We start from the raw sequence: 15,930 nt of genomic DNA on the forward strand, positions 1-15,930 counted from the left end.
GCCAAGTTATAATCATTAAGCTATCTTAACCAACCACTCCTTTTTCCCCTTATTAATAATAATAAATATAGCTATACTTTGAAAACATCATCCAAAAAGACCCTTTCAAAGTTAAAAAAAAAAGAATAAAAAAATTGAGAATAAATGTGGCAGAATCATAGCCAAAATTCTTCCTTTAGAGAATCCATCAAAGCCCTTGAAGCTGATGTTCAACATGCCAATACTATGTAATAAACTTTCTTTTATTTTGTTATTTTTTCTTAAGTTGGTTGCACATCATTTCCTTGTTGGGTAGTTTAATTTCTTTCATCAATAACTTAAATTTGTGCAAATTTACTTACTAATAAAGTAGCTCAAGCCTAAATTGTTTCCTTTTTGCAACAATTCCTCATTTTTCATTTGCTTCATGTTTAAATTTAACTGGCTCAGAGTTATGGCCACAATTGTCATAATTTTGAAACGTTAGGTAATTATATGTGTGCTGTCTCCAATAGTTTAAACTTTTAGATGAGATGCTTATATTGATGGTATCGTATTAGACAAAGGTCCTGATTGTATCAATATGGATTGTAGTGCAATGGTGAGATTGCTCCAATTTAACTAGAAATTTCGGATTTGAGTCCTGAGTATAGAAAAAATCTTGTTGGGAGTCCACCATCTATGAATTTAGTTGAAGCTCCAATACGACCACAGCGTGGAAAACCAAATAACAAATAGTCCTAATTGTAAGTTTTGCCACAGCTAAAGAAAATGATCAAGAAAAATATTTTCGCATGTTTGGCCTATGAAAGAAACAGTTGGCCAACACGCGAGGAGAGGCGTGTTGAGATACTATATGATTACATTATCAAAAGCATGGTCTCTCTAATAGTTTTAAGCTTTTAGAATAGATAGTACACACTTACTGTGAAGAATTCAATTTCCTTTCTATAAGTGCTTATTTTGTTCTGTCTTTGTTATTGTTAGAATATATAACAATGGTTTAATTTGAAGAATAGCTAGTTTACAATTGTTTTGTTCATGAGATGTGTTTTGCAGGGCAGCAGCTCTTCCCCGGGATCTCGATGGAGATTGTGTTCAGATGAAAGTTTCGTATGGTTTTCTTGCCCCCTTCTTACTGTTTCTGATAGAATGGATGGACTATAGTTGTTTAGATACTCTAGCTAGTTGCTTAGGACTCCTTCACATCCTTGTTTACAAGGTGAGTTTTCACTTCTTCTTTTTTTGTTGCAAATTGAAGGCATTACCTCTAGTTGAGTTCTTTGTTGTCTTTGTCTATTTGTTTCATACTTTCACAAACTAGTCATCTTTGTAGGTTTATGTTGATGGAATGCCAACAATGCCTCCACAAGAAAGGAAAGCCACAATTAGAGAATTCTACGGTTTGTATTCTTTCCTCGTTTGTTCTTCTTTTCGTTTAGCCTAAAAAAATGGGAGCTAGGGAGATAGAAAAGCAAAAGAAATTGAATTTTTCATAGTTGGAATTTGGTTAATCAATTTTATGAGACTATTCCCTCTGTCCCAATTTATGTAGGAAACTCTCTTTTTTAGTCGTCCTGAAAGGAACGACATATTTTTATATTTAGTAACAATTTAACTTTAAACGTCAACTATGATCTTTAATGAGATGATTAACAGCCACACAAATATTTATGGCTTGTTTTAGATAACAAGTTGCTAAAGTCTTTCTTTCGTTCTTAAACTTCTTCCTGCTCATTCGAACACCATCACATAACTTGTGAGTGAGGGAGTACTACTTTTCTCCATTCTCCGTTTTAACCAATGATATCGAAGGGTAGGCCAGGATTTCGACAATGCTGAATAGCTGTTGTAAAATGTTGCAGCCATTATATATCCTTCACTAAAGCAGCTGGAGGGGAATTTAGTGGAATTAATGAAGGAGAATACTAAAGTAACTCAACTCTCCAACACTTCAAATGGAAGAGTGGAAGAGAAAAGACAGTCATGTAAAAGTATTCCGGGAGAAGAAGACGAATGTGGTATATGCATGGAGACTGGCTCCAAGATAGTATTGCCTAATTGTAGCCATTCCATGTGTGTTGGCTGTTTCCACGACTGGTACGAAAAGGACCCCGACCCCTTTACATAACTAGTTTTGTAAATGGTTAACAACATTGTCCTGTTATTTGTCAGGTACATCCGGTCTCAATCATGCCCTTTTTGTCGAGGTAGTCTAACGAGAGTCAACTCCAGAGACTTGTGGGTTCTAACTAGTGACTGTGATGTGGTTGATAGCACCACACTAGAGCAGGAGAACGTAAGGCGGTTCTACCTTTATATTGATAAGTTGCCACTTGCCGTCCCTGACACCAATGTTATGCTTTACGATTACATGATATAGACTTGGAAGTGGAAGCACTAATATCATGCATGCTAGCTAGCTGACCTACTTCAGGTGAATAAAGGGTCTCACTCGTATTGTACATAGTTAACGAAACAACTAGCTAGCTATCGATACTGCAAACTCAAAGCTACAGAGCCGAGGTGTCTGTGGAATGACTAATCTTCACACATGTTAGCTCGATGCAATTATGTGACGGAGTTTGAGCTAAATTATGTATAGAGTCATGAAAGTAGAAAGTATAGAGATATTCCTGACATTCAACTCAGTTTTTTTTTGGAACCTGAGTGTTGAAATGGGAAGAGAAAAGACTAAATGTCTTTTGTCAAATGCTGCTTGTTATGCTTGTACAGTATTTTACTATGGAATTACAGAAGGTATATAGCGAAAACTCATGGTTGTAACTTCATTTGTTTAGTCAGAAAGATAAACGTAAGGTCTGCATACTCCAGACTCCACTCGTAAGACTATATTGCTAGTTTATTATGTTATTGTTGTATACATGTCAGATTTGTTAATGTATCACTATGTATATGTGATATATAAATATAAATGTTTTTTTTATCAATTTATTTCATAATAATTAAGGGGAACATGTATTCAACTCTAAATCAAAGGTACAATACTTTTTTCAAGAATTAACATAGGTCAGAAATTAAGGTTGTCTAATGTACTTTAAGGGCATAATCAATCAATCATTTGGTAGAATGTTTTTCCAGCTATGGCTATATACCTATGAAGATATTCATAGCAATATAACCTATACATGAACTATCTATTTGTTTTAGGAGTGTTCATGGTGCGGTTTGATTCAGGTTTTGCTTTAAAAAAATCAAACTATTTAAGTCTATTTCTTTAATATTAAAACAAAACGGGGCCAATATTATAACATACTCATTCAAATTAACAATAGTTGTCCATTATTGACTTGACACATCCTTTAAGAAACAATAAATAATAGGGGTAATATTACTATAATATCCTTTGACTTAATTAAATATAATGTTTTGAGAAATGTATTAGATGATAATTAGTATTTAATAGCAATGGTAAAATAAACACAAACGGTAAATTATTTCTTGATTTTCTAAACTAGACAAGTATTCTTGAATTTAGTATAATGGACAACTATTATTGGACGAAGGGAGTAGAATTTTTCCGATTTCATCGGTTAACATTTTATATTTTACCAAATGATTGAAATAAATGGTCGAACTTCACCTACATCTTATCGAGTAGTTAGCATTTGAATGAAATTGAGTAAACATACATAAATTGGATGATGATGATATATATTAATTAGTTGTGTTTTAATATAATCTCCCTCTTTGCTCGAATAATGTGTGTTGGCATAGTAAGAAAATTGGAAAATCTAGAGGAGGTGTTTAATTAACTAGTATATATAGTATAGTATATAACAAATATATATGGATTATATATTAGTACTAGATTAACCCCAAGTAATTCTATTTATACAACACAAATTCAAATAGAATTGAAGAAAAATGAATGATATAAAAAAAAATAACCAACATTTATTTGAATTCCAAGTTATAATAATGTAAATTTTTATTGACGATTTATAACAATTACAAATATTCTTTAATGGACCAGAGAGATTTTTTTTTCTTTCGATTTGATTGATGCTGGGACTTAGACTTTGAAGCAAAATAAAATAATGGAAATAATACACGAAAGATTCAAATAGTGAAGAAAACTACCGAATTTTTTCCGAATCAAATATTAAATTTGGTATTTTGAAAAATATTTTTTCTAGGAAAATAAGTCTCTTAAAAATGAGAAAAATAAGCTCACTAGTACTGAAAATGGAGAAAACAAATTATATAAGTGATATCTCAAGTTTATTGTTTCCTCCCCGTCCATCCAATCACCCAACCCCCACCCCCCACCCCGGAACCCCGACTCTTCATCTCACTCCGTCTCGATAGTGTATTGTTAGATAACTTATACATAATACTGAGATAATATTTTCTTAGTTACTTATTATTTATCAAATACTAAAAAATAAATAAGAAATCCACCTATTTTTCAAAATAACATTTTCTAGGAAAGTATTTTTTGTGAAAATTTTTCCCTGCCAAACACACCAAAGTTGGTCAAAAATATTAATAATATATTATTGTCCTTTATTATATTAGCCTTGATGAATTTTTATTGAGTACTTCTTTTTTTCAATCGTTGCCAACGGTTGTTTTGTTTAAATATGATAGGGGGTTAATTGCTCTTTATGACATTTATCAAACTATTCAACGTGCATTATGTGTGCGGACGTGAAGCTCTCACTTTGTTAACTCCGATATATCGTCAAAATTTTGTTATAGTTTAAAGTTGGGAAAAAGGAAAAAATTATTGTCCCTTCATTTTTTATTTGTCAATTATTTTAGTATAAAATTTTCATTTTTATTTGTCATATTATCATATATCTAAAAGGAGATAAGTATTTCTTTTCCATTTATCTTACCAATATAGAAAAAGTAAATGATTAGTTTATGTTCATTGATCAATTATTTAATCAAAATAAATTAATTTATGTTCATTTATTGAAAACTTGACTTCAAGAAAATAGTACTAAATAAGAGTATAATGATAAACTTACTTAGTTTCTTAAGTGAAGTGAAATCTAAAATAGTGACATAAATAGAAACGGAGAGAGTACTAAATATCAATTAATAGGGATAACGTGGTAAAATAGTCACGTTGATCATCATTTTTTTTATGAGTATGTCAAGTCCAAATGGGACAAGTAAAAATAAATGGAGCTAGGAGTAGTATATCTTTCCTTCTATTTTGTAGGTAATTTTTTAAGATAAATAATATTTTGTTAATTTCTCACTCAATAGTTTTTTATTTTAAAAGAGCTTGTTGATTTCTAAAGAATACACATTAAACAATAAAATTTCCTTAAGAACGTACAATGTCATACGCAAGCCTTAAGCGTGGAGATTTTCGTGATTTCCTAACTCATTTCTAACATGTATTTATAACAATTAAAAAAAACAAATGAAGGAAAAGAGTTAAAAGTCCAAGCCATATAGTATAGAATCAATTTCTTTTTTGTTTTTGTCTTACACAATTATGACAATACTTGTATAGGACTTTTTTTGGTCTCACAATTATAATGTTGTATCAGCTAATTGGTTAGAATTATATATAAACTACTAAAATTATCTGCGGTTCGCGTGATTATATAAAATATTTATAAGATAATAATATGAAATATGTAATATTTCGATTAATACCGAAAATATAGATAATATTAATATATCTCCTCGTCTGTAATATCATAGACTTTTTTTAAACATATAAAATATATTTATTTTGTATATGTACATTAGAACAAAATATTCACCATGGTGAAGTAAATGGAATAAGAGATAATATGTTGAAATAACAATATATTGTATTAGGTTGAAAATATTTTATATGTTTTAATTTTCTCTATCTTTTGTAGGAGTACTAATGTTCTATTCAACTCTGATTTCGTCAAAACAAAATTGATTTTTTATTATTATTACATTTGCTTATTATAATTTTTAAACATTAATTAAATATTTATAAGATTTACTAAAAATGAAACATATAAAGTGATGAATCATATTTAATATTAAACGTTACAAGTAAGATGAAGAGACATGAGTTATAAATAATTCAAATGTATAATTTTATTAGCCATTAAATGTATTACTAATTATGTATTGATTTTATTTGTAAAATAAATAAATAAAAATAAGGAGTGAAAATACAAAAAATGAACAGAGAAAATATAAAAATTGTTGACTATAAAAAAATTATAAATACATTTCAAAGCAACAAGAACGGTGACAGATTGTTACATACGCAAAAAATGACATCATAAAAATAGTATTTTATTTTTCAATTACTTTTTATAATTAAAATAAAAATGAAACTAATCATCATAAATTTTGTTGTTGTTGTTAAAATAAAATAATTATATTAATTTTTTTTCATAACAAAGAGAAAGTAGAATACTAAAGGACCAAATGATTAGCATTGACAATATAATACATATAGCTAAATTATTTATATAAATCAAAATTTAAAAAACTCTAGCAAAAGTAACTAAGTTGCTAATACAATTCAAAGTGTAAAAATATTCTCTAATTATGCTTCATTTTTTTCTACTACCATCTTCCTTGCAAAGAGATCCACCATCATGTTTTGATCCATATATCAAACTCTTCATTATATGCAACCAACGGAATAAAAAAAATCATATACCAATTAAAAGTAATTATGTCAAAAGAAACAACGAAATATAAACTATAATTAATATATTTGTATATTATCTTTTCATTGAGTTTTTGGCCAAAAACATTCTTCAACTATACTTCAAACTTAAACTACATCCTTAAAGTATTTTTTTAGTAGAAAACATCTTTTATCTATACCACAAACTCAAACCACATCCTTAAAGTATCATTTTTAGCAGAAAACATCCTTTAAGTATTTGTAAGTGAACAACTTTCATCCTTTTGATAGAAATTGTCAAAAAAAATAAGGGATCTTACGAAAACATGAGCAGTTAATGTGACTATCAACAAAAGTTATTATGCATAATTTCATTACTTTCTACAAGAAGTTCTTGAAAAATATAAAAAATCTTAGACATTGTTGCTTATGGAAACTAAAAATGATTGGAAGGTGTGAGTTAATCTCCAACTTCTTTCCGTTTCGAAAAAGATAAATCATGTATGCTCATAACTTCCAATCATTTTTAGTTTCCATAAGCAACTCTTTGAGATGTGTTAAATCTTCAGGTATATTATGAGGTCAATAACGCACGTATGGATTAAACTCATCGATCAACATATTAACAGTTAAATATGCTTATGATATAATATCAATAATGAAGTACAAATAATTCAAAATGGAACAAAATAGCTTAGATATTTCGATGTTTCAATTAGATCCAAAGACGATAGAATATGAGCGGTCTCAAATTTGGAGACAATTTAACAATTTGGTTCATTTGCTAAATTTAGGCCACGATCGGCGAAACCTTTATGAAGCCACATGGATAGCTATTCTTTCCCATTACAAGTAGAGTTTCAAGAGTTTAACACTAGCCTTTGATAGTATACTTAATTAGTGTAAGCGACCTTTAGAATCACATTTTAAAAATAAATAAATCAAGACACTTTGAAAGCATCACAAAGGGTTTTATTGAATTTTATACAAATTTCAAGTATTTTCATATCCTCATGCATTTCTAAATTTTATTTTTTTGTTTACTAAAAAGGAATATTTCATGGGAATTACATATGTTTTACATTTTAAAGTTAAACAATTTTTATAACTCCTAGTCAAAAGCACTAATAAAGACTTCTACATTCTGTCTTAGAAAAAAGGGAGTGAGAATACTAAGCTTGCCTACTATTGATCCTTTATTTTCATAGAAGAAAAAAGAATTTAGTAGACAAAAGGTTCTAAGAGGTGAGTCAGTAAGAGGTGAATAAATAAATAATATTAGTTGTCAAAAAGCCTGTTTAGGGAGTTTAAAGATTAATAGGAACAAAAATAGGTTTAGTGAAAATCCCATAGGACCTTGATAGAGAGCATCATATGTATATATAGAGCATAATTAAATAGGTTTTTGATTAAGTTAATTAAAAAGGTAAGTATCCACTAATGTAGTTCATCACTTAATTTTTGTTAATGACAACCAATCATGCCCACTTTCCTCTTTAGCTAATAATACTCATTCTTTTAACATAAAAGCTCTTTTTGTTAGTGGGCATTTTCCTCTTTTGTGCCATCCATTTTCTTTATAACACCTCCCCCCCACCCATAGTCATTCCCCACTCTAAAAAGTTCTCTATACCCTACATGTGAACCTTAGATACTTCTTCAGTTTTACACAATTTTTTAAAATCAAATTAACATTCATATATTTGTTAAAACCATTAATTAATTATTCGTGTATACATGAAGACAAAGAGACACACTATGTATGTACAAACCTCAAGATCCAAAAAGATTTTGCCTTTTTTCTTTTTTCTTTTCTTTCTTGTAGACTAGATCAATTTAAAATACTTAAAAAAGATTTTGCCTTTTTTCTTTTTTCTTTTCTTTCTTGTAGACTAGATCAATTTAAAATACTTAAGTATTTTGGAATTCAACTTTAGGTCCTTAGTAGTTGACTTGAAAAGATATAGATAATATTTCATAGGTTTGCTATTTTAGGGTGTGTTTGGTACGAAGGAAAATGTTTTTCCTAAAAAATAAATAACTTTTTGATTTATTTTCTCATGTTTGGTTGAAAATATTTTTTTGAAAATTTTTTTAGTGTTTGATTTATGAATGAAAAATGTTTTTGAGAAATATCTTTTATTTTTATAAGAGTAGAAAATAATTTTTGAAATTGAAAATATTTTTTAAAAATAAACTTAATTTTTAATAAAATTGTAATTTGATGTTGGAAGGAGTTTTGGAAAATGTTTTCCTTAAGTTTTAAAGGGAAGTCATTTTCCTTGAATTTGAGGAAAATTAGTTGATTTGAAAAATAATTTTCAAAACATTTAACCCAACCAAACATGAGAAAATTAGAAAATATTTTCCAAAAAATATTTTCCTTCGTAACAAACACACCCTTAGGTTTTTTTCACGTAACTTTACTAAACACTTACTGGTTCTATATCGATCTGTTGGCGGTGCTATAGAGGGAAAAAGCTTGTTATAGTGGGATAATTAATTTGGTATCAGAGCCCTAGGTTCATCGGTCTCACGAGTACAAGAGCAATGCCTAGTAGAGTCTTGCGGATCGGTATGAAGATGTCTATACCTATCTTCGAGAGGCTATAGGACATTTAGGAAATATTTTGTTCTTTCATTCACTATCGTGCACACTTGACCTTGTTGAAATTCTAATCTTGATATCTCATTCTCTCAAATGGCGAGAACTCGTACACCGACAAGTGGTGGTCAGAATCCTATTCCTGCGCCTGCTTCTGGGAACACTATCCGAGGTAGAGGCAGGAGACGAGCTCAAGGTCGGGGTAGGGGCCGTATTGCAGCACTTGTGGAAGGTCAAGTACCAATAGTTACCCAGAGTCTTGATAGGACCGTACCTCCTGATGCAGAGGTTATTCATGGGGATGTGCAAGATCGTGTCGATGGGGATGGGCCAGCTCAGGCGCCACCCAGTACTATTGTCATCCCATTGCTTCAAGATACCTTGGCTCAATGTTAGGACTCCTAGAGAGGATGGCTCAGGCAGGAGCTTTGCCTGTCACTTCTGATGGCTCACAGACCCGTGTTGGAGGTCAGACTCCAGATCGATAGTTGCTCCAGATTCTCAGACTCCCAGGACTCAGCTAGCTGCTGCTGTAGCTCCTCGTTTGGATAGGGGTGGGCATTCGGTATTTCGGTTCGGCTTCAGTTTTTTTTTTTTGGTTTTTTTGGTTTTCGGTTTTTGTAAATTGTGTACCGAATACCGAACCGAAATATTTCGGTTCGGTTTTTGTTAATTCGATTCGGTTTTTATTAATTCGATTCGATCTTTTATTTCGGTTTTTTAATGGATAGTTCATGGATATACTTAAAAACATACCGATAGTTCATGGATATACTTAAAAACATACCTGCACCTGCTGACTGCTGTCGCGGCTGGCGGCTGGCTGCTGCAGTGCTGCTGTCGCGGCTGGCGACTGCTGCTGCTTCCCTGGTGGACGGCGGCTGGCGGCGCTGCTGCTTCTCTGGTGAACGGCGGCGCTGCTGAAGAGTGGTTGGAGCCTGGAGTAGAAGAGGAAGAGGAGAAAAGAACAGGAAGAAGAGCTGAAGATGAGAGGATGAGGAGTGAGGAAGATGAAAGGAGAAAAAATCTGTAGAAAGAGAAAGAGTCAAAGAGATAGGGTATTAGGGTTTCTTACTTTTTTTAAAAAATTATTTAATATTAATAATTATTAATTAATATAATATAATTTATAAATTATTAAATTATAGTATAATATTTCGGTTTAAACCGAAATACCGAATTCCAAAGTAATATGTACCGAAAACCGAAATGAAATACCGAAAAATACAAAAAAATTAAACCGAATACCGAACCGAAAACCGAAATACCGAAACCGAAATTCTGAAAAATTTCGGTTCGGTTCGGTGTTTCGGTTTTCCGGTGTTTATGCCCACCCCTACGTTTGGATACTATGGAGTTTCCAGATATGACATCACATTTGGTGAACATGCCTTCTATGACCATTGATGAGCAAAAGATGTTTGGGAGGTTCAGACTAATGAATCCTCCTACTTATACTGGTGACTTAACTGAGGATGCATATGAATTTATAGTTAGTTGTCATGAGAGGTTGCATAATCTTGGATTGGTGGAGTCTCATGGAGTTTACTATACAGTTTTTCAGATGACTAGCTCTGCCAAACAGTGGTGGAGGGATTATATTAGTAGTAGGCCAGTTGGATCCTCTCCACTATCCTGGACTCAGTTTACTCAGGTATTTCTATCAAAATTTGTTCCACGTAGAGAGAGGGAGCGCAAGAGGACCGAGTTTGAGGGTTTGCAGCAAGGTAGTATGTCAGTTGCAGAGTATGAGGGTAAATGTCATGCCTTGGCTAGACATGCTTCGATGGTACTTCCTACAGAGGCTGAGAGAGTGAGGAGGTTTGTTAAGGGGCTGATTATTCCGATTCGTCTAGGAGTTTCTCAAGTTGCTGCTTCTGGTGTTACGTTCCAGAAAGTGCTGGATGCTGCTAAGGAGTTGGAGATGATTCGACGTGAGGGATTTGAGCAGCGTGAGGGCAAGAGGACCCGTTATTCAGGTGATTTTGGTGGTGCTCCGCCTAGGAGTCGAGGTTATGTAGGGAGAGGTTATCACTCTCAGTCCAGCAGACCCATTCATGCTGCTATGCCTGCGCCTGAGGATGGTTACACTAGGCATAGTTCTTCGAGCTCAGTGCATACTTCACAGGGTTCATCTTCTAGGCCTATAGTTCGTGGAGGGCATTCTGGTCAGTCAGGTTCCTCTAATCAACCTGCGTCTCGTATGGGCTGTTTTGAGTGTGGTGATATGGGACACTTTGTGAGAGACTGCCCTAAGACTAGATGTGGTGGCTTACATCAGGGTTCTCAGGCTTCGACTTCCAGGGCTGCACAACCTCCAGCTAGGGGTGGTGCACAGAATGGTAGAGGTGGTTCTCATTTAGGTAGAGGTGGTTCTCCTTCTGGTCGAGGTGGTGGTCGTGGAGGTTCACAATCTGAGGGAAGTCGTTCTCACTGTTATGCTTTTCTGGGTAGGCCAGAGGCTGAGGCTTCAGATGCTGTTATCACAGGTATTATTCCGGTTTGTCATCGACCAGCTACTGTATTATTTGATCCAGGCTCTACTTATTCTTATGTGTCCACATATTTTGCTCATAGTCTAGATATATTATGTGAGTCTCTTGATTTGCCGATACGTGTTTCTACTCCTGTCAGGGATTCTGTAGTTGTAGATCAAGTGTATCGATTATGTACTGTTACCTTGATGGGGTATGACACTCGTACAGATTTAAAGGTCTTAGATATGATAGATTTTGATGTGATTTTTGGTATGGATTGATTATCTTCTTACCACGCAATTTTAAATTTCCATGCCAAGACAATTACTTTAGCTATGCCTGGAATTCCTATAGTAGAATGGAGTCCTAAGGGTGTGATATCATTTCTTAAGGCTCGTCAGTTGGTACAGAGAGGATGTTTGGCTTACTTGGCACACATTCGAGATACTATTGTTGAGACTCCTATGCTTGAGACGATTCCAGTGGTGAGTGAATTTTTGGAGGTATTCCCGACAGATTTGCCAGGTCTTCCACCAGATTGTGAGATTGATTTTTGTATTGATGTGGAGCCAGGCACTCAGCCTATTTCCATTCCTCTTTATCGTATGGCACCGGCTAAATTGAAAGAGTTGAAGGAGCAGTTGCATGATTTGTTGAGCAAAGGTTTTATTAGACCGAGTGTATCTCCTTGGGGTGCTCCAGTGTTATTTGTGAAGAAGAAAGATGGATCTATGCGTATGTGTATTGACTATCGACAGTTGAACAAGATTACCATAAAAAATAAGTACCCGATACCTCGTATTGATGACTTATTTGATCAGTTGCAGGGTGCTTCAGTTTTCTCCAAGATTGATTTGAGATCTGGCTATCACCAGCTGAAGGATAGGGCAGAGGATATCCCTAAGACAGCTTTTCGAACACGTTATGGCCATTACGAGTTTTTGGTGATGTCTTTTGGATTGACTAATGCCCCTGCAGCTTTTATGGACTTGATGAATGGAGTTTTTAGACCGTATTTGGAGTCCTTTGTTATTGTCTTCATAGACGATATATTGATACACTCACGCACTAAGGAGGAACATGAACGTCATTTGAGGATCGTGCTTGGGATTCTAAAGGAGAAGAAGCTTTATGCAAAGTTTTCAAAGTGTGAGTCTTGGCTTAGTTCGGTAGCATTCTTAGGACATATAGTGTCCAAGGAGGGTATCATGGTTAATCCTAAGAAGATTGAGGCAGTTAGAGATTGGGTCAGACCTACTTCAGTTACTGAAATTCGGAGTTTCTTAAGCCTTGCTGGTTATTATTGACGGTTTGTAGAGGGTTTCTCATCTATTGCATCACCATTAACTAGATTGACACAGAAGGAAGTGACTTCTCAGTGGTCTGACGAGTGTGAGGTTAGTTTCCAAAAGTTCAAGACTTTATTGACTACTGCTTCGATTTTGACCCTACCCGTAGAGGGAGAGGGTTTTGTTGTATATTGTGATGCTTCTCGGATTGGTCTAGGTTGTGTATTGATGCAGAAGGGAAAGATTATAGCTTATGCTTCGAGGCAGTTGAAGGTTCATGAGAAGAACTACTCTATTCATGATTTAGAGTTGGCGGCTGTTGTGTTTGCATTGAAGATTTGGAGGCATTATCTTTATGGTGTGCATTGTGAGGTGTTCACGGATCATCGTAGTCTCCAGTATATATTCAATCAGAGAGATCTCAATTTGAGGCATCTTTATCATCCAGGAAAGGCAAATGTTGTAGCAGATGCCTTGAGTCGAAAGGCGGTAAGTATGGGTAGTCTAGCCATGTTACAGGTTGACGAGCGTCCTTTATCTAGGGATGTCCAATCCTTGGCCAATAGCTTTGTGAGACTTGATATTTCAGAACCTGGTAAGGTGTTGGCTTATATGGAGGCTAGGTCATCCTTGCTGGAACAAATTCGGGCTCAACAGTTTGATGATGGTGATTTATGTAAGATTAGAGACAAGGTGTTAAAAGGAGAAGCCAAGGCTGCAAATCTTGATACGTATTTGTGTTCCTCGGACATGTGATTTGACTAGATTGCTCATGGAGGAGGCCCATAGTTCGAGGTACTCTATTCATCCAGGGGCTACTAAGATGTATCGTGACTTGAAGCAGCATTATTAGTGGTGTCGTATGAAGAGGGACATAATAGATTTTGTATCTCGGTGTTTTAACTGTCAGCAAGTGAAGTATGAACACCAAAAGCCTGGAGGTATGACTCAAAGGATGCCCATACCTAAGTGGAAGTGGGAGCGCATTGCTATGGACCTTGTGGTAGGGTTGCCACGTACCTTGATTGATTGACTAAGTCTGCACACTTCATGCCAGTTCAGACTAGCTACAATTCAGAGAAGTTAGCCAAGATTTATATTCGAGAGATAGTTCGTTTGCATGGGGTTCCTATTTCTATTATTTCAGATCGTGGCACCCAATTTACATCTCATTTTTGGCGTTCTATGCAGAAGGAGTTTGGCACTCGAGTGGATGTACATCCTTTCATCCTCAGACTAATGGTCAGTCTGAACGCACTATTCAGGTTCTTGAGGACATGTTGCGGGAATGTGTGATTGACTTTGGTGGTCACTGGGATCAGTTCTTGCCATTAGAGGAATTTGCTTACAATAATAATTATCATTCGAGCATTGAGATGGCACCATTTGAGGCTTTGTATGGTAGGAGATGTCGATCTCCAATTGGTTGGTTTGATGCATTTGAGGTTAGACCGTGGGGTACAGATTTGATGCGGGAGTCCTTGGACAAGGTCAAATTGATCCAAGATAGACTTCTAATGGCTCAGAGTAGGCAAAAGAGTTATGCAGATAGGAAGGTTCGTGATTTGGAGTTTATGATTGGAGAGAGGGTTCTACTTAAGGTTTCACCCATGAAGGGTGTGATGAGATTTGGAAAGAAGGTCAAGTTGAGTCCAAGGTATATTAGTCCTTTCGAGATTGTGGAGCGTATTGGTGAGGTGGCATATCAGTTGGCTTTGCCACCTAGGTTGTCAGGTGTCCATCCGGTATTTCATATTTCAATGCTGAAGAAGTAGCATCAGAGTGTTGCTCATGTGATTCAATGGGATTCAGTGTTACTTGATCAGAATTTGACTTTTGAGGAAGAGCCGATAACCATTTTGGATAGGCGAATTCGAAAGCTAAGGTCCAAGGAGATTGCTTCAGTAAAGGTTCAATGGAAGCATCGTCCAGTGGAGGAGGCTACATGCGAGACAGAGTCAGACATGAGGATAAATATCCTCAGCTTTTTGAGCGTTCAGGTTAGCTCTTTTTTTTTTCTTTTCGTTCGAGGACGAACGTTTGTTTAAGTGGTAGGTGATGTAATGACCCACAAGGTCGTTTTGAGAACTAGGACTATTTTGGCTCTTTGCGAAAAATTTAAAAGGTTTATTTTAACTATTCGGTAACTACGAGTACCTAGTTGAGGAAAGTTTTATTAAATAAGTAATGTAGATAATAGGTTAGTGGGGTTTTATGGTTAATATACTCTTGTTTAGAAAAGGAAGAAAATAAGAAATCAGCGTGCAAAGTTTGGTGGCGGCGTCATAGCGAAAGTCGACTCCTAGAGGTAAGAAAATCTTAATAAATTTTTCATGCATGTAGGTACACATGAAATTACTTCGTATATGAGTATTGCTATTACATTATTAGGTGGGGAATGTTGAATTGCTGGTTTCATGAGTACAGTGCCGGCATAGATGAGTGAGAATTATGGAATTATTTTTGGGATTTGGGTCGTTGATCCTTGTGAAAATTGATAGTGTAGTTGTCGTAAATTATGGAAATCGGAAAAACATTTGGGGGTCATATTGAGGGGGCATTAATGAAAAAAAAATTGTGTTTCTAAGGGTCGTCACTGGTTAAATTCAATTGTTAATAATAAAACATAAAGTTACAGTAATGTAGTAATATGTATATTTATAAGTGAGGTTATGCCAAATGTAGTAGAGATTTTCTTAAGGCCAGAAAATGATTTGAATTTGGGACAGTTACATGGATGGGACGTTTTGTTTCCTAGAGTTATTAGGATGATGAGGGACTATAGTTGGATGCCAATCATTAGGCAATCATATGTCAATGATTGGCAATGGTGATAATATTTAAGAAAAATTGGCAATTTGCAGAATAGTTTAAGGAAAAGAATGGCCATGTTCCAGTGTTTTATTAATGGGTGGGAATTAGTTCTTATTTTATTCATTTACAAAATTAAGACACTAGTTTTTAATA

General features: G+C 34.4%; 2 protein-coding genes across 2 annotated transcripts; both read left to right on the top strand.

Annotated features, from left to right (window-relative positions):
- Window positions 1-2,808, top strand: LOC107018631 (E3 ubiquitin-protein ligase AIRP2-like). Its single transcript, XM_015219161.2, has 5 exons — window positions 1-227; window positions 1,039-1,201; window positions 1,316-1,382; window positions 1,845-2,079; window positions 2,155-2,808. The coding sequence occupies exons 1-5, from the start codon at window positions 145-147 to the stop codon at window positions 2,360-2,362; spliced, it is 756 nt and encodes a 251-aa protein (XP_015074647.1). The 5' UTR covers window positions 1-144; the 3' UTR covers window positions 2,363-2,808.
- Window positions 2,809-14,480: 11,672 nt separating this feature from the next.
- On the top strand, window positions 14,481-15,269 carry LOC107019268. The gene is made up of 3 exons (XM_015219814.1): window positions 14,481-14,708; window positions 14,790-14,963; window positions 15,201-15,269. Exons 1-3 carry the CDS (start codon window positions 14,481-14,483, stop codon window positions 15,267-15,269), a joined length of 471 nt encoding a protein of 156 aa, XP_015075300.1.
- Window positions 15,270-15,930: the final 661 nt, after the last annotated feature.

Source organism: Solanum pennellii, chromosome 5, assembly GCF_001406875.1.
Source record: "Solanum pennellii chromosome 5, SPENNV200".
NCBI lineage: Eukaryota > Viridiplantae > Streptophyta > Magnoliopsida > Solanales > Solanaceae > Solanum > Solanum pennellii.